Source organism: Actinia tenebrosa, unplaced genomic scaffold (genome assembly GCF_029948245.1).
Source record: "Actinia tenebrosa isolate PJP-AT-01 unplaced genomic scaffold, QUT_ActTen_1.0 PGA_scaffold7__59_contigs__length_16204524, whole genome shotgun sequence".
Lineage (NCBI taxonomy): Eukaryota > Metazoa > Cnidaria > Anthozoa > Actiniaria > Actiniidae > Actinia > Actinia tenebrosa.
In genome coordinates, this window is record NW_028292584.1 from 5,168,362 (window position 1) to 5,191,695 (window position 23,334).

General features: G+C 40.9%; 3 protein-coding genes across 3 annotated transcripts in view; all 3 read right to left on the reverse strand.

Annotated features, from left to right (window-relative positions):
* Positions 1-23,334, reverse strand: part of LOC148905394 (scavenger receptor cysteine-rich type 1 protein M130-like) — a 111,996-nt gene that overhangs the window by 80,885 nt on the left and 7,777 nt on the right. The gene's annotated exons all lie outside the window — the stretch shown is intronic.
* Positions 537-2,348, reverse strand: LOC148905400 (uncharacterized). The gene is made up of 2 exons (XM_089039934.1): positions 2,062-2,348; positions 537-1,974 (listed from the first exon to the last, which is right to left on the reverse strand). Exons 1-2 carry the CDS (start codon positions 2,263-2,265, stop codon positions 1,594-1,596), a joined length of 585 nt encoding a protein of 194 aa, XP_088896060.1. The 5' UTR covers positions 2,266-2,348; the 3' UTR covers positions 537-1,593.
* Positions 2,452-4,188, reverse strand: LOC148905401 (uncharacterized). The gene is made up of 3 exons (XM_089039938.1): positions 3,139-4,188; positions 2,702-2,776; positions 2,452-2,597 (listed from the first exon to the last, which is right to left on the reverse strand). Exons 1-2 carry the CDS (start codon positions 3,517-3,519, stop codon positions 2,705-2,707), a joined length of 453 nt encoding a protein of 150 aa, XP_088896064.1. The 5' UTR covers positions 3,520-4,188; the 3' UTR covers positions 2,452-2,597; positions 2,702-2,704.

Consider the following 23,334-nt stretch of genomic DNA (forward strand, 5'->3'; position numbering starts at 1 on the left):
ATGTAGGCAAACATATAGACAAATATATGGGCAAATATCATATTTGACTAATAGTAGACAATATTTGCCCAATGACTGTATATGATATGTACCTACACATTTATCCCATGGGCACAGATGGCAAAGTCCGTATGGCCCAGTAAAATCCCAAACGGCAAATATATAGCAGATATCATATCATCCATACATTTACCCGGTAGTAAATGTGAATGCTCATTTGATATGTGCACGTATTTGCCCAGCCCGTATATGTGTTTTATGTCTTACGTATACCCTGTGTTTCCCCAGGCCGTATATGTGATTCATGCCTTACATATACCCTGTATTTTCCCAGGCCGTATATGTGATTAATGCCTTACATTTACCCTGTCTTTGCCCAGGCCGTATATGTGATTAATGCCTTACATATACCCTGTATTTTCCCAGGCCGTATATGTGATTTATGCCTTACATATACCCTGTCTTTGCCCAGGCCGTATATGTGATTTATGCCTTACATATACCCTGTGTTTTCCCAGGCCGTATATGTGATTTATGCCTTACATATACCCTGTATTTTCCAAGGTCGTATATGTGATTTATGCCTTACATATAACCTGTGTTTGCCCAGGCCGTATATGTGATTAATGCCTTACGTATACCCTGTCTTTGCCCAGGTCGTATATGTGATTAATGCCTTACATATACCCTGTATTTTTCCAGGCCGTATATGTGATTTATGCCTTACATATACCATGCGATATGCTCTGACCGTATATGTGATTAATGCCCCCTTAATGCCTTAGATGTACCAGCGCGTCTTAGCCATATTTGCTCAGTTGAATTATGCTCATCATATTTGCTAAATTTAACTATATTATCAGTCTTCAGCTATTGTCACTTATGGCAGGCCAAAAAAAATAGAAACGATATATGTCGTGACAACCACCTCATACTTTAAACATAGCTAACCTATACTAAGAAGCAGGAAAAAAGACATAAATCATACTGAAACATTTTTATTGTGAATTTCCTTTTCTTGACGACTGATTAACTATGAACAATTTGTTAACTACAACTAATTGAAAATGCTAGTTCTGTAAATTAATTATAGGTGTTTGTTTCATCTTGTGACAGAATTTGTGAAAGGAGATCATAATATATTTAGTTGTCAATCGATCTGTGGCTTATGTACGATTCTTTTTAGATATTCTGTAGTAGTACACTTCATTTATAACTGCAAAAACTTAATTAAGGACACCGAACGTGGTTGGGTTTCTACGAGTTTTATGAATTAAATCTTGTGTCACTGTTCCTCCGTTCCTTTGGCCTGATTTCTAGGGTTTTCGTTCTTCTTTCGATTACTTGAACGTTATACTCGTTTACTTGAAGAAATCCAAAGGTCAAACGGTATAGCAGCGGCTATCTAAGCCTATTGACCTTTGGATTTCTTAAAGTAAACAAGTATAATGTTCAAATAATCGAAAGAAGAAGGAAAACCCTAGAAATCAGGCCAAAGGAACGGAGGAACAGTGACACAAGATTTAATTCATAAAACTCGTAGAAACCCCAACCACGTTCGGTGTCCCAGTGCCCTTGATTTGATAAAAACCTTTAGGCTCTCAATGCCCATTCGGGACCTCCAGATGGCCTTGGGCGTCTTGACGGCTCCCCGATTTTCCGCTTCAAAAGCATGGTGAGACTGCGCTCTGACAGCCTCCTTTTTGCCTTTCGGTCCATGCTTTCCATGAACTGATTAGCTAGGGGGCTTCTCCATGGCAGAGGGTGTTTTATTAAAACTTTACTCTGCTTAGTAGGGCCCCCTTCGTTATCAGAGCCACTGTCCGCTGTATCGTCATCAGCCTGGTCATCCGCCTCTGACATCGACTCCTCTGATGACATATACTCCAGTTTCATAATTGCCTTGACTTTCTCTTTGTCCCCTGGTGATAGCGAGGTTGACAAGTCCGCTGCCTTGGATCTGGATTTTAGGAGCTAAAAGAAAAAAGAAAAAAAAAAACACCGTCAGTCAAAGTTTCTTATTAAACAAAGTCATAATCGTTGCAAATTCAGTTTACTTACATTTTGTTTTCTTTGTGTTTTCCGCTGCATCTTTTGATGCCTTCCAAGGGCCCCTGAACGCTCTCTTTTGTTTCTCTTTCTTCTCGTCAGAAAGTGACTTTTAAGGGCAGCTGAAATTATATCAAGTACCCATATATTAAAACTTGAGACAAAATTTGTTAGAAATTTTGGCATTTGGCCGACAATTACTCCTTTAGCATCCATTTGTTTTTGCTTTGTTTTGTTTTGTTTTGTTTTGTTTTTTTTTTTTTTTCTTTTCCGTGTTATTTTATTTCAAACTGCTTCCCCTCCCTTCGGCATTTGAATATTTCTAAAAGGATTTCGTTACCCCCTCCCCCCCCCCCCCCGACCACCACCACCCTTTGTCCTCACCCCTCCCCCCCGGGTTAACTTTGATAGGTGCATAAGGCCTTTCGCACTTCGTAATATAAAATACATAAATACCTTCTAACTCGACGGCAGAGACATCCTTATGAACATTCAGAACTCTATCCCTTATTGCGTTATTAATCTGTTCGTTGACGTCATCTCTGAAACTAATTAGGAAATGCCATATTTGAGTGGTAAGTGGAAACTTAATATGGAAAGAAACTATGGATGATTCAGACAAGATCATTTTTATTAAATTTTTCATACTTACGCTTTAGTAAAATCCCATATAAGAGGGGTTTTCTTCCCTGTCCCGTAATTTCTTTGCTACCAAGCGTACTTCAGACTGTAATAACATAATATAATTCATTAAAATCATAAGATGTACCTTAAGTTCATTCTTAGACATAGTAATAATGTTTTCATTATTTTTATGGCTGTGATTGTATAATATTGGGGAAAAAATCGAAATCAAATCAATTCCTTTACAAAAAAGGAAATTATCAGTATCATTCAGTGTCTTGTTATTGGAAATCAATAGTAAAGTTTGGTAGCATTAACCACTACCATGGCGGGTTTCCCGCCAATTTTAGCATTGCATAAATTATACCGCTGCATAATTATACCAACTACTCTTCGCGCCAAGAATTCCCAGTAAAATTATCAATAAAAATAGCTTGCTTTTTTAAATATTGCCACTTTACTTACTGCAACAGCCTTTGAGACAGTAATCTTGGTCTTGCTGTTGTCCTTGTTCTGCTGGCTTTCTTTTAAGGCGGCTAGTATTTGGCGGTTTTGTTCTTGCAGTTCTTTAAACTGTTTCACAATCGTTTCGAAATTTGAAGAAATTTCTTCTTTTTCGCTGTCGGGGTCAACGTTCTCATTCTCGCTTGTTGCTTGCAATAGGCGATTTCTGTGTTCTCTTAGCACATCCTCGTTACCACCAGGGACAGAGGGAATAAGTATATTAAGCCTTTGAGAATTGGCGCCATTTTCAGTATGTCTACTGGTACTGCTTGTACTGGTAGTTGCAGTAACAGAATGGATTGGCATTGGGCGTCCTGGTAAAGGTGTAGATGTTCTTCCCATTTTTTGATCGCGACGAATGAACGCAATTTATAAGCAAAGATATAGAATGTGCGGGAAACTAGATGACCGACAGAGTTTGTTACCTGTTTGTGACCAAAAGGCGAATGAACGAATAAGCACATCCACCGAACAAATCTACCCCCTATCTATCACGGCGTATCACGTGACTTGTGATGACATATACGTTCATATAATGAAGTCTAATAATAAAAAAAGGAATAACTGTCTTATAAAAATGCTGAAGTTGTATCCAGGATTCATGTTAAGTAATATATCTATTATCTTAAAGCTATTTGCTCCATTTTATAAAGTTATGAAATTTTTTCTAAAGCCTAGATTCACGAAATATCATTGCAATAAACTTGATTAGCTTCTAGCTCTAAAACCATCGTACCATTATCTGCCGCCAACAGTGACAGCTCTAAGGAAAAGGGCGCGGTAATAAAGATCCGGCGTGCTTTTGTCCAGTGGCATGTGGTTGATGGACGTGGAACTTTATTACGCTGGAATATGGCTGTTAGCCATTCAAAATGCTTGGATTTTGAGTAATTATCCCAATGATACACACCGTCTTTTTAATTATATAGTTCTGGAAAACAAAATGTCTTCTGCGATGTCAAAGCGTTATCATTGCTTTCATTGTAACGAAGATTTACATTACAGAGTATTTTGCCGTCACAAAGGAAGAATTTTATGATCCTTTAACAAATCAATGGCAATTACAGCGGAATGACGACGAAGACTCAAATGATAGTATTTTCACTCACGAGATTGACGGCCAGAACGACACTTCTTCTAATGACTACAGCGAGATAAACGTTTTGGACCAAACTGATCAAGACTCCTCTGATGTGCCAAATACAAACCAACCATCAAGTGACGAATTCTTACCAGCTACTTCACAAAAAGGTATTGATGTTATACGTTTATTTGATGATTAGATTATATAATCTTTAAATGTTAAAGTCAAACTGCATAGATAAAAGACTGAATCTTTAACAAGCGGCTGATTTGCACATGATCTAGCTCCCCTATTGGATTTACTACCAAGCATTAGTGTTATTGAAGCGAGATTAAGTTAGAGGTACAAATGATTCTTTTCTATTTCTATCTTAGCCTCGTTTTCACCGTTACTTTTAAGAAGGGTGCATTATTAAGTAATCGGCTTATGGTTGCCATTAAAACCTCAGTGTTCATTCAGAAAGGTTCATTCAAAGAGTTTATAAAATTATAGCTAGAGATAACTCATTTAAAACGCCAAAAAGAATTTACTATGTTCAAATGGATATTGCTGTACATTTTTGTCTCCAAATCAATTCATGACTGTGGTCATCCTGAGATAGCATGGTATCCGGCAAAACATGTTTGTCAAGTTAGAGAAATACAATTATAAGTAATTTATTTAATATGTCTCTTGGGTTTTTTATTTTCGATTTATCATTTTTCTTTCACGAATTATAAATTGTTGTTTTGCTGACTTAGAAATTTATATTTTATTTTCAATGGAAATCATTTATTTTCAGAGCAAAATTTGGGTCAAAATTATACATTTAGGGACCGGTCATTATTTAAGTTGGAGGTGGGGGGGGGGGGGGGGGGTGGAGGAGAAATTGTCAGTGACGCAAAAAAATTTCAAGGCCCCCCCTTTGAAGGCATCCAAGTTTATCGAAAACCCCCCATGGATTGTAGTAAAAAATTTAAACATTTTCCCTAAAAGTCATTTTTAAATTTCAAGACTTTCACTAGCAAAAATTTCAGCCCCCCCCCCCCCCCCCCCCAATTTTTTCTCCCCCACCCCCCCCCCCCCCCAACTTAAATAATGACCGGTCCCTTAGCCCATGAGGTTTTTTTTACTGACATTTTTTTTTCTAGTATCATAATGGTTTCAGACTTTATCTTATACTATGTTGCAGTTATACAATGCCGAATGAATAAAATACATCGTATTTGCTTATGTTTAAAGGAGACGGAATAAATAACTTTGAGGAAGAAGATCAAGTGTTTTGGGATGACAAGTTGGACAGTGAATCTGACCATGAAGAGATAAGAGGAAATGAAAGAAGGAGATTGGTTGAAACTTGGGATATTGATATCGAAGACGTAGAAAGAGATTTTGAACAATCTAGTGCAGAAATAAGCGTTGCCGTCGAAGCAAGTTCCCGAGTGACCCTTATTAACTGGATTGCCTTGTTTGTGTGCTTTTGGTCTGCATACTTTTCTGTACCAGACCGAGGCATTGATATTCTCCTCGCCTTTTTTAAAGCGATTTTTCAGGTTTTGTGTGAGCGTTCGCCAATCATTTTCCCAACCGCAGTATTGGTTTTCCCGAGCTCCTTCAATTTCTTGAAAAATTATCTTTCTTTTAAAGATAAGCATTCAAAGTATGTTGTTTGTCCAAAATGCGACACCCTATACCGTTTTCAAGACTGCATAACAACAAGATTCGGGCGCGTCATTGCTAAACCATGTTCTCACATTGCTTTTCCGAATCACCGTCAATTGTTTCGCCGCACACCTTGTGGAGCGGAATTGCTTAAGGAAATTCGTTTGAAAAATGGACAGACGAAATTGTACCCACATAAAGTTTATTGTTATAAAAGCATCAGAGACACTCTAACTCACTTTATTAAGCGACCAGACTTTGTACAAAAATGTGAGATTTGGAGAAATCGGAATGTACCGGACGATATTTTAGTTGATATTTACGATGGCCAAGTGTGGAAAGATTGGCAATATTTTAACGGCACTCCTTTCCTTGCCCAGCCTAATAATTATGCTTTTATGCTGAATGTTGACTGGTTTCAGCCTTTTAAGCACAGTGTCTATAGCGTTGGAGTCATATATATGGTCCTCCTAAATCTTCCGAGAAAAGAAAGGTACAAAGAGGAAAACGTAATAATAGTTGGGGTAATACCTGGTCCACACGAGCCCAAATTGAATATCAATACGTACTTACAACCACTTGTAGCCGAATTGAACTTATTGTGGCACGAAGGCATCCAAGTTCGGCCTCATGGGAGTAGAACAGCAAGATGTTTTCGAGCTGCCCTCCTTTGTATTGCTTGTGACATTCCTGCACTAAGAAAAGTTTGCGGTTTCTTAGGATGTACTGCTCACCGAGGGTGCTCAAAGTGCACAAGATTTTTCCCCGGAGATTTTAGTAGCATGGATTTTTCAGGTTTCGAAGATGACGATACACCAAGGACAAATGAAGAGCACCGAAGAGAGGCTCAGAAAATACTCAATGCAACAACCGCTGATGAACGAAACCAAATTGAAACTTCCACTGGAACAAGATATTCTGAACTCTTACAGTTGCCTTACTTCGATTGTACTCGTTACCATGTTGTTGATCCTATGCACAATTTGTTTTTAGGGACAGCAAAACATTTAATGAAAAATGTATGGCTAAATGCTGAAACGCCAATTATTTCTAAAGAAAATTTGAATAAAATCCAGGAAAAGGTAGATGACGTCAAAGCACCATCATTTATTGGGCGTCTCCCGAAAAAGATATCAACATCGTTTGGAGGATTTACTGCTGATCAGTGGAAAACATGGACTCTCTTGTATTCTGTATTCTGCATTTGGAATATCGTTCCAACAGATGATTTGGAGCTGTGGAGGTTATTCGTATTGTCCTGCTTTCACCTTTGCTCTCCACTTATTACGACTGAAGAGCTACAAGAAGGACATGATTACCTAGTGGAATTTTGTAAATCGTTTGAAAAAAGATATGGAAAGGAACGTGTTACGCCAAACATGCATCTACACCTGCACCTCAAACAATGTATTTTAGATTACGGGCCTGTATATTCATTTTGGCTTTTCAGCTTCGAACGTTTCAATGGGATTTTAGGAGCGTTTCGAACTAACAATAGATCTGTTGAAATACAAATCATGAGAAAATTTCTCCAAAAGCATGAACTAAGAGATATCCCTTTACCAGAGAGATTTCGAGAAACTTTCCAACCAGTATTTCAACTTCTTCAGGAGGCACAACAAGTAGGAACACTTGGCGAAAGCATCCCATCAATACCATCAACACTTAATCTTTCAGTTGGTCAAGTACTACGTTGCTTAGAGTGGAGCAATATGAATGCATACTCATGTTTTTCACCTCGATCCATTGATGTTCTTGATGATGACTATACAGAATATCTCTTTAAAGCTTATGAAACAATTTTACCTCAACACTCGGTCATTGAATGTGTTACCGATACGTTTGAGAGAATTAGTACCATTGGATATTCGGGGACAAAGCTAGGGTCCTCTGACTCTAGACTGGAACGTTCTTCCTTCATTCTTGCAAGTTGGTGTGGCCAATGTAGTGGCAGTATTGAGACCGATTCATTTGACTTGCGCCCCGGTGTTGTCGATTTCTTTCTTAAACAAACCATTATAATTGATGGCAAGCAGGAATCATTGTGTATGGCAAAGGTTCGATGGTATCAGCGACATCCAGAAAGACACAGGATTGGCAGACCACATGAAATTTGGTGCAGAAACTTGTTTGAAATGGAAGGGCCCTCTACATTCATTCCCATACAAAGGATACACAGCCAGTTTGTTGCTGCTTACGATGTTATTGACAAAGAAAGAGTATTAATTGTTTGTCCTTTACAACGTAAATTGTACGGATGATGGAGATGACAGTAAAGTATCATCCAGGAAAAATATTCAAAGCTATCAAAAATAAACTGTTTGAACTGTGCATCAGTAACTAGATAGTCAAAATGAAAATTGAATGAATTCTTTGATGAGTTTAAAATTAGATGAATTAAAATAATTATGAATGAAATTGCATATATTGCCAATAAAAAAGATGAATTCATATGTTTAGACTAAACAAAATTGATGCTTCAAATAATATTACAGATGTTAGCGGTTTGAAATGCAGCTGAGGTTAATGGGTTAATGAGTTTTCTTATTGTCACTGGAAAAAATGCATGTACGACTTACGCATATTAAAAATACATCGTCCGCGTTTTTTCCTGTGTGTATCAACGCATATAACCTCACTTTCATGACATCAAAGCAAAACAATGATTGAATTAATGTGGTCGCAACATTGATGTCATGCGTTAGGAGAAAAAATTGACACATATGACTGAGATGGACCTGCATGCACTCCCCCCTCGTAAGTCGTAAAAACAAGCCAACATCCATTATAATTCAGTTGAAAAATTATTGATTTGTTTTGAAAAGTTTTGATTGCAATAAATTGAAACGGAAACCTCACATCGGATATACTCAGTTTGGGGTATTGTATTTGCTCCCCAGGTAAATATGGGGCAAAGCCTAGTGCAAAGTTGATTTCATATGTGCCCTTCATTTGACAATAGGGCAAATATAGGGCAAAAACGGTTATCATATATCCCCACTGGGTAAATGCGTCTAAACTAAGGGCAAATATATAACATATTTACCCATGTGTTCAGATGTATGGCAAAGCAATGGCAAATTTATTAGAAATTTACCCCGAGCTTTGCCTGCATGGGCAAATGTATGGGCAAATATAGAGCACCATATTTGCCCAACATTTGCCAAGCGGACATATGATGACCAAATCCATTATTTCGTCGAGTGTTATGGAATACGGAAACCTCAAAGAGAAGATCATCTTGGAATGTTGTTGCGTTTTTAAATGCCGCATGTATTCGTGTAACTGTTCCTTGCTTATCTCACCGCCGTAGTCGCTTAAGATGGTTTCCAGGTCAGACTTACTTGGAGTATAAAATACTACGAGAGAGCCTATGTTTTCCCTGAAGGGCTTAGAGACGCTGGTAAGCTGCTGCGAGAGCAACCAAACGCTAATATTGTCATGCCTGCCGCTAAAGGCGAGTTTAACGAGCTCGGAAGTGCGTCTTTTTACGTCGTCCCCACAGGCAATGTCGTCCAATATGAGGAGTGTCTGCGTATTCTTGGGGAATTGTTTGTGCCAAAACTTAAGATGCCCAGATAACTCATTAGGATCCAAAATATCTACAAAGAAGTCGTCATCTTTCACTCCTATGCCTTCCCAGGTGCGGTTATTCACGTAGGTGGGACAAAGTAGCACGATATAGTCGAAGCGGTATCTAAAGGGTCCTAATAGCTGCTCCACGACGAATTGGGTCTTTCCGCAGCCGGTGGGTCCTACTATCAGAGCATTGCAGGGAATATGGTTCGGATCCATTATATATACGATGGACCCAGTGGACGCAGTAAGAAGGATTGCCACCGACGCAAAAGATAAAAGAGACACCATAGAAATGCAAAGGGAGGAGATAGACCGGCTGCGGGAGCGCGTGCAGGAATTGTACGATGCAATGTGCGGTCTGAAGCGTGCGGAAAGGTTTGGCGCGCTTTTGACATTGGCCGGTTGGGCAAAAGAAAGCGTGCAGGACTTTATTAAGTATCCCTTATGAGGCTTAAATAACACTTAGTTATAATGAAGTGCAAGCAATGTGAAAGGGAGTTCAGCAGCAAGCAAAGATTGCAATATCACGTCGAAAGACGGGTATGCAGTAAGGAAGTAAACAACGTTACCGTTTGCGAGGACTGTGATAAGCAGTTTAGCAGCGCGCAGGCGTTGGAGTACCATCGTAGCAGAAGGGTTTGTTTAAAGAACGTATGCGTGCGCTGCGACGAGGACGTTACCGACGCCTGGCACCGACATAGATGCCTTGGTAATTACGATCTGCTGGGCGTAGCATGTGAGGAGCACGGTGACGTTGCCGCCCGATGTTGTCCGGTTGACACCACGAAAGAGTTAACGCAAAGGAAGAAAGAAATTGACCAGCGCTTTGCGGAGTTTGACTGCGTCGAAGGCGTAAGGTGGGAAGATAGAGAGTACTGGGAGGCCAACTGTGAGCGCTGCGGCTGTCAAAGGAGCGGTCAACATATTTGGCAGTGTTTGTATGAGGGTCAAGGTGGCTTTAAAGAGTATTTAGATCGCTTTGATGCTTGGCATGCCAGTAACTAGGTGGCAAGGAAAGCCCGTAGAAGTTAGGAAGGGAACTAAAATAGTAAGATAGGTTTGTGCAAAGAGTCTCAAATCCCATTCTTATTTTTCTTGTTGTTTGTTAAGTATCATCAGCATTTAACAAAACAACAATAAAAATAAGGACCCCTTTTAAAGGTATATGCTAGCCTACGCAGCCGCCTTCTTAGCCTTTCAATATATGGACTGTATTACTTGCGAACTACCTGCCGACTGCATTACCCCTTGTAAGCCGCCGCGTAAAAAATACACCTGCCTTCATTGCGACAGGGTATTCTCCGAAGGATCCCATTGGTGCTCCGCGGATCCTAAAGCGCAGCGGGCGCTTAACTACAAAGAGGAGATGGAGTGACTCTTCTTTCAATGTCAAACTTCCATCGGCCATTTACCTTACCATAGCTGCGTAAGTGGGTGAATTCCTCGCCCTGAATTACATATCGCACGCAATCGGGCGCCCAAAGGGAATATTCCTCGCCTTCTGAGTCTTTGAGGACTAACCGCAAACGGTCGATGTCTTCGAAGACGACGTAATTTTTTATTTCATATGCTTTGCCGTAAATCAAATCACGCCAATGTATTAGATTCAGCCTCATTATATCTATGAAATATTCTTAAGTGCGTTGCCCTTGTCTCCGTAGTCTTGAAGCGTTTGCAGCACCACCGACAGGGAATACGGATGCCTTCCGCGTATTTGCTAAGGGCACGACAGATGACGTCATAATCGTTGCTAACCATGGTCAGGTAACCATTCGCGTCATACCGAGAGATCACTAGGCGTTGGTCTGCGGAGAGTACGCCATTTCCTTTCGGCGTCTTTAATTCGATGCAAAGCCCTTTATACTTTAAATGTGCGTTCAATATTAAGAGGTCGGGTTGACCCCTTTGATAACCCTTCTGCCAGCATTTTATGCGTTTGCTGTCAGAATCCTGCAATTCCCCTAAGCCGGGCGCTATGAGCATCTGTGGGTAGAAGCGGCGTATGTAGTCCACGACTTTCTTATGCAGGTCGAACTCATTTTCCATTTTGAAGACTAACTTGTTTGGGGTGTCAAACCGCGTTTCATACTTACCTGTCTTTCTAAGGGTGGGGAGTACTTCCTCGAATATCCAATCGCGGAATTCCACGGCTTTAGGTAACTTCGAGCTAAATATCAGTTCGTACAAACCAGGTTCGGAGATGAACACGGTATTTGGTTTGGGGGAACGAATCGTTCCTCCTAACTCATCCAATCTTTTCTGGTACTTTTCGGAAACGTGATCTCTAATTGCCTTCCTGGTGTTTTCATAATTTAACGCCAGCGCAACCTTCTTTGCTTTGAAGTAAAGTTTGTCGCCTTGCACTATGCATTGCAGTTTGGTTTCGTTGTTTTCGAATACGCGAAGCATCGTATATCAACGATATTTTTTATCAAAAATATCCTAGACCCTAGAATGGCTCAATAGGCGACGCTCTTTAGCTGATTCATTTCTACACTCAGTTGCGCGTCAGACACCACGAAAACGTAGCAGTTTATCTTATCACCGTCGCCGGCGACGGTGTTCTTGGTGCGCTTGATCTCCAATGTTATGCCATCCTGCGTATTTACTAGACGTAAACCCTGGCCATGCAGGTCTTCGTCGTTCGTTGTGCGCATGTCGATCCACAGCGCGTACTTATCCTTAAAGAATTCCTCGGGGCTAATTTGGTCGCCAAACTTACGCTTTGCCTCTCTGTACACGTCTGCGGGCTTTATCCCTTGGGAGTAAACCTTGTTTGGAACGCCGTTGATATTCACGCCGACGTTAGTAATGTTAGGGTTGTGAAAGGCCTCGGAGTCGCGCTTACCAGCCTCGTAGGGTTTGGCAAACACCAACATCAACCCCGTGAGACTTCTTCGGGGGAGGTTAATGCTTTGGTTGATAACCTCGTCCGTCTTATCCAAGAAGCTAAACGTCTTATACATCACTACGTGGTCGTAAAGGAATGCCTTTCCGGAGCTGTATTCCATGCCAGCGCTACGGGCCAGCTCTTCGCTGTACACGGTCTCATACTGTAATTCTAGATTAGTGATAGAATAAGGATCAACAGTCCCGCTAATTGCGCTGTCCATTCCTCCTATGACGTTCGTGGTGTCCGCCAAGGTTACTTCAAACTGTAACTCGGATAACTGCCTTGGGTAGTACACACCATGACTCGTAATTACTTCGAAATCCAAAGGGATAACGTACTTGCTACCATAGGCGGTCTTTACCCTTGTTGCGTCTGCTACTGCGGTTGCTCCACCGGTGTCCGTAGGCGCGGGGTTAGTATCGCTGCGAAGCTTACGAAGAATAACGCTTCCAATTCCCTGCTCTATCTTTTGTGCACGGTCAAAGGCTGTTAGCCACAGATCCTTATACGTGGTGTACAAATCGTACCTATTCAAATCCAAGAGGGATTCCCCTGCGAACTTGATTCTCATCTTAGAGACGAGGTTCCTACCCACGTTATTGACGGTATAGCGCTTGTCTGCGGTATCTGGCTGCACCGCTAGGTCAAACCTTAAAGCCAAGGTGCCAGGAACCAATACTAGGTTATCCGTTAGGCGGGGCACGCCTACGTACAGCGTCTCACCAGGCTTTGCGCTAGAAGGTGTGAATGTAACTCGGTGAAAGGTGCGTTCCGCTTTCAGTCCGCCAACCTGCTTAGGAAGTAGGTTTGGATTTAACTTTGAGCTTATCATATATAATGGAAGTAGAAGGAACGGATTTTGATCCTACCACTGAGGAAGGTCAGGCTGACATTAACGACGAAGAAGAACCGCTACTTCCCGACCAACCAATCGACGATTCCTTAAGGAGTAGAATCAGAAATGTCCTCGCACGTTCCAGGGAACGCAAACACGCGGGGGCGCGTGAGCACATAGAGCTTCGAAACATGGAAACCATAGAATGGGCAAAGCAAGAGCTAACGCGACGTTATCCCCGTTTCGAGGCTGATGAGGTAAAGCTTATAAGGCGCAAAAACGAAGTCTTCATAAGCGTTAAAGACCTAAGATTTCCTGACAAAGACCGCTGGACAAAACCACAACTCCTCTTTGATGAGAATGGTGATGTTAGGGGCGACGTCGCAAGATTAAGAGGTTTCCAGCAGGCTACTAGAAGCATGTTAGAAAGGTTGGAAACCCTGAATGAAAAGGTCGCGCTAGAAAAGCGCGTCGAGGGGTTACAAGAAACGTTAAGGGTAAAGGAAGCAGAGTATGTGCGACAAACCCGACTACTTACTAATGCTGAGAGACAGTTTAGTCATCAAGACGCAAGAATGGAAGAAATGGTGAAGCAGTTAGATCAGGCTTTACGTGCTCGGGATAATGCAGAAAGGGAGTTGGAGGAGGCCAGAAGAACACATACTCCAACGGCGGTGTTAGAAGAAACACTAAGGGAAAGGGAGTCAAGCTATCAAAGACGATTACTGGAGCTGGGTAAAAGTAAAGATGAAGACATATCAACGATCAGGCGAGAAGTTGAAAAGACCTTAGATGAAAGGGATGCAGCTCGACGGGCTTTTCACCTTGCCCTGCAAGACCTAAACATGAGTCAGGAGGAAGTTAAGGACTTACAAACCACCATGGAGGGCTCTTTGGTGGAGCGGCGGCAGTTAGTTGCTGAAATCAAGATTAAAGAAGAGCAAATCCAGCAAAGAACTTCGGCCATCGAAGATTTGGAAAGAAACATATCCGAAAAGCAGGAAATAATTGCGGACCTGTCGCGCCCCGAAGAGGAAAGGGAAGCAGCTCGAAGGGAAGCGGAGGCCCTTCGGGAAGAAGTCGCGGAATTGCGGGCGGAAAAAGACAAAATGGAAAAAAAGTTGGGACTTACCACCAAGGAAAAGGTAGAAAGAGCTCTGGTGAAGTATGGCGTTCCGCTGGCATTTGCGGTCGCTATTTCAAGCGTAGTAGGTGTGATCTTATCCGCGCTTAAGGCTACAGGGGCGGGTGTGAAAAAACTAGGTTCTGGTTTGACGGACTTGGGAAAAAAGATGGCAGCCGGCTTACCTGGGCTGCTGGGTTCGGTTGTTTTCTTGGCACTTAGGGCCGGCGGCGAACTGTTAAAGTTCGTGGGGAATAACATTTGGATATTAGTCGTCGCTATTGGGGTGGTCCTCCTCAAAAAGGTGAAGGGCTAGCCTTGTCCTTGTGCGTTGCTGGGGGCTTATCGTCGTCAGGCGCCCTCGACTGGGGATAAGTAAAGATAGTATTCGCGCCGCCTTGGCAATTTGGTATCAGAGGCATAGCAGTCATGGTGCTAATGGGCTTATGACTCCAAGTAGCATCTGCAGGAGAATTATGCGTAGAATAAGCGGCGTTTATCCCAACGAAGCCGGCATACTTAGGATTTGCGTTAAGGGCATCGCTGGGATGAATTTGAAGCTTTGCATATTGACAATTAGCTATCATATGAAAAGTCACCGACGTTAGGTTCTCCGCGCTTTTCGTTGGGGGCTCAAACGAAAAATGAGCCGAATACCGGGCCTTATCTTTTTTCCTGTAAGGTAGCAATGGGTTGTTGGTTTCATCAACTAGCCTTAACCCCACATTGCAGCTATTCCAGCCACTAATGCTAATGGTACACATAATCAATCCCAAACCACCAACTTCTGCCCACAATTCGGTATCATACCATTTATCCGCATAGTGGCTCTTATCTTCTAAGTAATAGGAAAACCAATCCTCCTTTGTGTGTGGGTTATTCATATATACCAGGAAATAAATTCCCTTCTAAAGACTCACCACCGTCAAAGTGCTAATGGTTGCGTGGTTAAAAGGCTTATCTCTTTGATCCTCTATGCTATTTACCGTAACCTTTCCCGTATCGTCTACGCGCATTTGCAGCTTTACCTTCCCACGGCAATCGGCGACCATGTGGAAAGTCCAAACGGAATGATTTTCAAGGCTGGCTGGGTTTGGCTCTACGGAGAAATGCGCAGGCTCCCTGTTGTTTGTCTTAGTTCGCATAGGCTGCAGTACGCCATTGTCATCCAGGAACCTAAAGCCCACGTTGCTGTGGCTACTTGTGCCAATGCAAATGCTGCATATTATCAGCTTCTTTCCTGAGTAGTTCAAGTCTACAGACATGCCCGTGACATCAACCCAAGCCGCCTGGGCGTATTTTTTCTCGCCTGTGTAAGTCGTATAAACACAATCTACTCCAGTTACGTAAGGGTTGTTCATCGCCATATATAATAGCTCAGACCAACGCCCGCGGCGGCTAAGCCGGCTTTTAATAAGTCATGGTCATATTCCTCTTCTTTTTTAGGCGCTCGGTATACTTCTTTTGTTAGCTGCACTTTCTTAGGTGGTTGCGTATGGTGCACTTTTTTAGGCTGTTCAACAAAGTGCCTTCTAAGAGTGTCAGAGTTCACGTCATTCACCCCAAACTTCATATCCTTAGTAGCTCGTTGAAGTTTGTTGTTGTATCCTACTACAGAGCCAGTATTTATAGATAAATTACTGGGCATTAACCAACAACCCGGGGCTACTGCATAGTCCAACCTCGTCTTAGAATTTTGTATAGCTAGTTGGTAACGCTGTACGCCCTTGCTAATGTCACCCTCCAAGATCGAACTTTCGAATAAGATCAAGGCTTCGGCTCGCGTCTCTTCTGCGGCGCCGGTATTCCCAATTATGCTTGATCGGGTATTTACTTGGGCTCCAAGGATAGAATACACGTAAGCTTCTATGCTGCGGTTCAAACGGGCAAGGCCGGCTTTGGTTAGTCCTTTACCTTCTGGGGGTATGAAATTAAGATATTGCTTCGTTTGCTCGTCGTTGGTAATCTTGATAATCAGCGGGTTAGCCCCTGCATACTTACCACCCTCGTCTTTGAACAGAGGTCCATCGCGGACTTCCTTAGTGGTTTTGGCATTTGGTTCAAAGAAGGTGCTACTGTCGTGAGTTTCTTTGTGATACCCAGTGTTCCATCGTAAATTCAACGTATGAACTTCTTTATCGCTTAGCACATGTCCACCAATCCCCCAACAAGCCCAAATATGCCCCAAGCCATTGTTAGCGCCCGTAGTGCATCGGAAATCCTTCCCTACAACACCAAACTCCTTACAAAGTCGGTCGTAAGCAGGAACGTTGTATTTGTTATCTCTAGGATAAAACGCAGCATCTCCCGGCAGCGCAATAACGCCCATCTCATGCAGTATTCTTCTAACCGTGAAGTGGAAGTGAAACATGAATATCGAATTCTTCATCAAGTTCGCGCTTACCCCACAGCCACTGGTGGCGCACCAAACTGCAAAGTTCAACTGCTGCGGCCAATAACGCATGTTAGGACCACTTAACCATTCGTGGGCTTCCTTGGCGGTGGTATGAACAATGGGCACGTTTTTGAAGATATCTCGCACCTTTAACGGAAAGGAATGGTCGTTAGAAATCCGCATATTCAACGTCAAGTCCAAGCTTGGATGTTCATCAAATGAAACCGCGGGTATCGGATAAGTACTGGTACCCAGCAATAATTCCTGCGACCAACCGGGTTCAACATGCGTTGGCGCTGGCTTATGCTTGATATATGTTGGCGTTGGCGAATGCTTCAGTTGATCGTCTATTTGCCCCACCAGCGTAGGCTTCAAATCCTCGTTGCTGTACATCCTGGAGCCGTTGAAGTAAATCCCATCGGGTCTCCTTTCGAACTTACTAGCATCCGCGTGCGGAAACATCTTCCTGAAGGCCCTCCAGTTCCAGTAATCCCGGTTGTCGTGATGTGGCTGCTCCTCTATGTTATTCCCAAAAGCGTCGTACATTAGTATATAATGGATGTTATACCTTCAGCACCTCAGTTGTACCCAGATGTTCCCACTAAGGACATAGGTCCTACAGAATTAAACGCCGAGAACTTCCGCTTGAATAAAGCGAACTTAATACTGGCTTACTTAGAGGGGCAGGCAAAACACTACGAAGAGGTCAGGAAAAAGTATGCTAGAGCCCGAAGCATATTACATAAAATCGCGATGACTTCCGGCTCCATGTCCGTGGCGTTAACAGGCACCGGCGTTGCTACCTCACTTACCGGACCTGGAATAGTCGTTGGCGTTCCTTTGGCCAGCGTTGGAGCCGTCTGCGGCATTGTTTCCGCTGTTACGACAGGTATTATGAAACAGTTGTCAAGCAAAATATCCAAGCACGACACTCACATAGCCCTAGCAAAAGCAAAGGCTAACACCATCGCCGACTTAGTCTCCCAAGCTTTGCGGGACTGCCGCATAGACGACACGGAGTTTTCTTTGATCCTCGCGGAGGAAAAGAAATACGGCGAATTAAAGTCGGGCAATAAAAAAACCACCGTGAAAGATCTTTCCGAGGAATCTCGCAAAAAGATCTACCAGGAGGCAAAAGAGGAGCTCCAAAGAAAACTCGCTCAGTAGACATCTGCTTTGAAAAGAACGTAGGGGGATTTCGACTGCACATTTCATCTTCTCGGAATCCATCCTAATAGGGGGTGGTTGGAGTCTATTTTGTAAAATATTTCGTAAATTACGTCGGGGTAATAAGGAATATCCTTATTCAGCCGACAGAATAACCACTCGGCCCTTTGCATATCTGGGACATGAGGAATAGACTTACCGGTAATTTCAGACAAAAGATAGGGAATAGCTTTGTAATATTTCCCTAGCATTAATTTTTTCAATGTCTTCCGTAGACTTTGCGGGGTTGGCTCTTCTAAGTGGTCTATGATTTTCTTCCTTACTTCATCGTCTAAATATACCGGATGTAAACCTTGGATATGACTCATCCAGTCTCGGAAGTATTTTATTCTTTTATATGGGGTCTTCGTACGACCTCCATTGGCGTAATACTGCTCTTTGGTAGCATTTGGTACGGCATTACGAATATTTTTACCAAACTCGTAACACTGTGCTGACGTGTCGTCTTCTATTTGCATTTTTTTACCATAAAACCAAAAGGGTTCTGGCTTAGGTACGAAAACTTTAGGTCTTAGACAAATTATGCAAAAGTCGTTAACGAACTTCTTACATTCGTGCATCGTATATTTATAAGATATTTTTTACCTCCGTTTACGATACCAAATATTTTCTTACCTACGTTTGCCGTAAATCTGCTGTACCCGTCTTCGTAATTCTGGGGGTTAAACCCGTGAATCTTTGGCATCGATCGCGAGTCCCCCTACCTGCTGCTGCTATAGTCCGTGCTTTTTGCCCGAAAATGGCTAAAAATGACCTATTTTGCATCCTTTATAAATAATGCATATTATTGGAAAAGGTGTGAAAATGGACCAAAATCGGTCAAAACCATGGGCTATAGTCCATGCTTTTTGCTCCAAAATGGGCCAGAATGACTTATTTTGCATCCTTCATACATAATGCATATTTTGGTAAAAGGTGTGAAAATGACAAAAAATCGATCAAAACCATGGGCTATAGTCCATGCCATTTGCCCGAAAATGGGCCAGAATGACCTATTTTGCGTCCTTCATACATAATGCATATTTTGGTAAAAGGTGTGAAAATGACCAAAAATCGATCAAAACCATGGTCTATAGTCCATGCTTTTTGCTCCAAAATGACCTATTTTGTATCATTAATACATAATGCATATTTTTGGAAAAGGTGTGAAAATGGCCTTAAATCGATCGAAACCATGGGCCATAGTCCTTGCTTTTTGCCCGAAAATGGCCAAAAATGACCTATTTTGCATCCTTTATAAATAATGCATATTTTTGAATCAGGTGTGAAAATGACCCAAAATCGATCAAAACCATTGGCTATAGTCCATGCTTTTTGAACGAAAATGGCTAGAGATGACCTATTTTGCATCCTTTATAAATAATGCATATTTTTGGAAAACGTGTGAAAATGTACCAAAATCGGTCAAATTCATGGGCTATAGTCCATGATTTTTGCTCCAAAATGGGCCAGAATGACCTATTTTGCATCCTTCATACATAATGCATATTTTTGGAAAAGGTGTGAAAATGGCCCAAAATCGATCAAAACCATGGGCTATAGTCCATGCTTTTTGCCCGAAAAAGGCCAAAAATGACCTATATTGTTTCCTTTATAAATAATGCATATTTTTGAAACAGGTGTGAAAATGATCCAAAATCGATCAAAAACATGGGCTATAGTCCATGCCATTTGCCCGAAAATGGGCTAGAATGACCTATTTTGCATCCTTCATACATAATGCATATTTTTGTAAAAGGTGTGAAAATGACCAAAAATCGATCAAAACCATGGGCTATAGTCCATGCGTTTTGCTCCAAAATGACCTATTTTGCATCCTTTATAAATAATGCATATTTTTGGATAAAGTGTGAAAATGGCTTAAAATAGATGAAAAACATGGGCTATAGTCCATGCCATTTGCCCGAAAATGGGCCAGAATGACCTATTTTACATCCTTCATACATAATGCATATTTTTGGAAAAGGTGAGAAAATGGCCTAAAATCGATCAAAACCATGGTCTATAGTCCATGCTTTTTGCTCCAAAATGACCTATTTTGTATCATTAATACATAATGCATATTTTTGGAAAAGGTGTGAAAATGGCCTTAAATCGATCAAAACCATGGGCTATAGTCCATGCTTTTTGCCCGAAAATGGGCCAGTATGACCTATTTTGCATCCTTCATACATAATGCATATTTTTGGAAAAGGTGTTAAAATAGCTCAAAATCGATCAAAACCATGGGCCATAGTCCATGCTTTTCTCCCGAAAATGGCCAAAAATGACCTATTTTGCATCCTTTATAAATTTGCATATTTTTGAATCAGGTGTGAAAATGACCCAAAATCGATCAAAGCCATGGGCTATAGTCCATGCTTTTTGACCGAAAATGGCTAAAAATGACCTATTTTGCATCCTTTATAAATAATGCATATTTTTGGAAAAGGTGTGAAAATGATCCAAAATCGATCAAAACCATGATCTATAGTCCATGCCTTGTGCCCGAAAAAGGCCAAAAATGACCTATATTGTATCCTTTATAAATAATGCATATTTTTGAAATAGGTGTGAAAATGATCCAAAATCGATCAAAACCATGGGCTATAGTCCATGCTTTTTGCTCCAAAATGGGCCAGAATGACCTATTTTGCATCCTTCATACATAATGCATATTTTTGGAAAAGGTGTGAAAATGGCCCAAAATCGATCAAAACCATGGGCTATAGTCCATGCTTTTTGCTCGAAAAAGGCCAAAAATGACCGATATTGTTTCCTTTATAAATAATGCATATTTTTGAAACAGGTGTGAAAATGATCCAAAATCGATCAAAAACATGGGCTATAGTCCATGCCATTTGACCGAAAATGGGCTAGAATGACCTATTTTGCATCCTTCATACATAATGCATATTTTGGTAAAAGGTGTGAAAATGACCAAAAATCGATCAAAACCATGGGCTATAGTCCATGCGTTTTGCTCCAAAATGACCTATTTTGCATCCTTTATAAATAATGCATATTTTTGAAACCGGTGTGAAAATGATCCCAAATCGATCAAAAACATGGGCTATAGTCCATGCCATTTGCCCGAAAATGGGCCAGAATGACCTATTTTGTATCATTAATACATAATGCATATTTTTGGAAAAGGTGTGAAAATGGCCTTAAATCGATCAAAACCATGGGCTATAGTCCATGCTTTTTGCCCGAAAATGGGGCAGTATGACCTATTTTGCATCCTTCATACATAATGCATATTTTTGGAAAAGGTGTTAAAATAGCTCAAAATCGATCAAAACCATGGGCCATAGTCCATGCTTTTCTCCCGAAAATGGCCAAAAATGACCTATTTTGCATCCTTTATAAATTTGCATATTTTTGAATCAGGTGTGAAAATGACCCAAAATCGATCAAAGCCATGGGCTATAGTCCATGCTTTTTGACCGAAAATGGCTAAAAATGACCTATTTTGCATCCTTTATAAATAATGCATATTTTTGGAAAAGGTGTGAAAATGATCCAAAATCGATCAAAACCATGATCTATAGTCCATGCCTTGTGCCCGAAAAAGGCCAAAAATGACCTATATTGTATCCTTTATAAATAATGCATATTTTTGAAATAGGTGTGAAAATGATCCAAAATCGATCAAAACCATGGGCTATAGTCCATGCTTTTTGCTCCAAAATGGGCCAGAATGACCTATTTTGCATCCTTCATACATAATGCATATTTTTGGAAAAGGTGTGAAAATGGCCCAAAATCGATCAAAACCATGGGCTATAGTCCATGCGTTTTGCTCCAAAATGACCTATTTTGCATCCTTTATAAATAATGCATATTTTTGGATAAAGTGTGAAAATGGCTCAAAATAGATAAAAACCATGGGCTATAGTCCATGCCATTTGCCCGAAAATGGCCAAAATGACCTATTTTGCATACTTTATAAATAATGCATATTTTTGAAACAGGTGTGAAAATGATCCCAAATCGATCAAAAACATGGGCTATAGTCCATGCCATTTGCCCGAAAATGGGCCAGAATGACCTATTTTGCATTCTTCATACATAATGCATATTTTTGAAAAAGGTGAGAAAATGGCCTAAAATCGATCAAAACCATGGGCTATAGTCCATGCTTTTTGCCCGAAAATGGCTAAAAATGACCTATTTTGCATCCTTCATACATAATGCATATTTTGGGAAAAAGTGTGAAAATGGCTAAAAATAGATCAAAACCATGGGCTATAGTCCACGCTTTTTGCTCCAAAATGGCCAAAAATGACCTATTTTGCATCCTTTATAAATAATGCATATTTTTGAATCAGGTGTGAAAATGACCCAAAATTGATCAAAACCATTGGCTATAGTCAATGCTTTTTGAACGAAAATGGCTAGAGATGACCTATTTTGCATCCTTTATAAATAATGCATATTTTTGGAAAACGTGTGAAAATGTACCAAAATCGGTCAAATTCATGGGCTATAGTCCATGATTTTTGCTCCAAAATGGGCCAGAATGACCTATTTTGCATCCTTCATACATAATGCATATTTTTGGAAAAGGTGTGAAAATGGCCCAAAATCGATCAAAACCATGGGCTATAGTCCATGCTTTTTGCCCGAAAAAGGCCAAAAATGACCTATATTGTTTCTTTTATAAATAATGCATATTTTTGAAACAGGTGTGAAAATGATCCCAAATCGATCAAAAACATGGGCTATAGTCCATGCCATTTGCCCGAAAATGGGCCAGAATGACCTATTTTGTATCATTAATACATAATGCATATTTTTGGAAAAGGTGTGAAAATGGCCTTAAATCGATCAAAACCATGGGCTATAGTCCATGCTTTTTGCCCGAAAATGGGGCAGTATGACCTATTTTGCATCCTTCATACATAATGCATATTTTTGGAAAAGGTGTTAAAATAGCTCAAAATCGATCAAAACCATGGGCCATAGTCCATGCTTTTCTCCCGAAAATGGCCAAAAATGACCTATTTGGCATCCTTTATAAATTTGCATATTTTTGAATCAGTTGTGAAAATGACCCAAAATCGATCAAAGCCATGGGCTATAGTCCATGCTTTTTGACCGAAAATGGCTAAAAATGACCTATTTTGCATCCTTTATAAATAATGCATATTTTTGGAAAAGGTGTGAAAATGATCCAAACTCGATCAAAAACATGGGCTATAGTCCATGCCATTTGCCCGAAAATGGGCCAGAATGACCTATTTTGCATCCTTCATACATAATGCATAGTTTTGGAAAAGGTGAGAAAATGACAAAAAATCAATCAAAACCATAGGCTATAGTCCATGCTTTTTGTCCGAAAATGGGCCAGTATGACCTATTTTGCATCCTTCATACATAATGCATATTTTTGGAA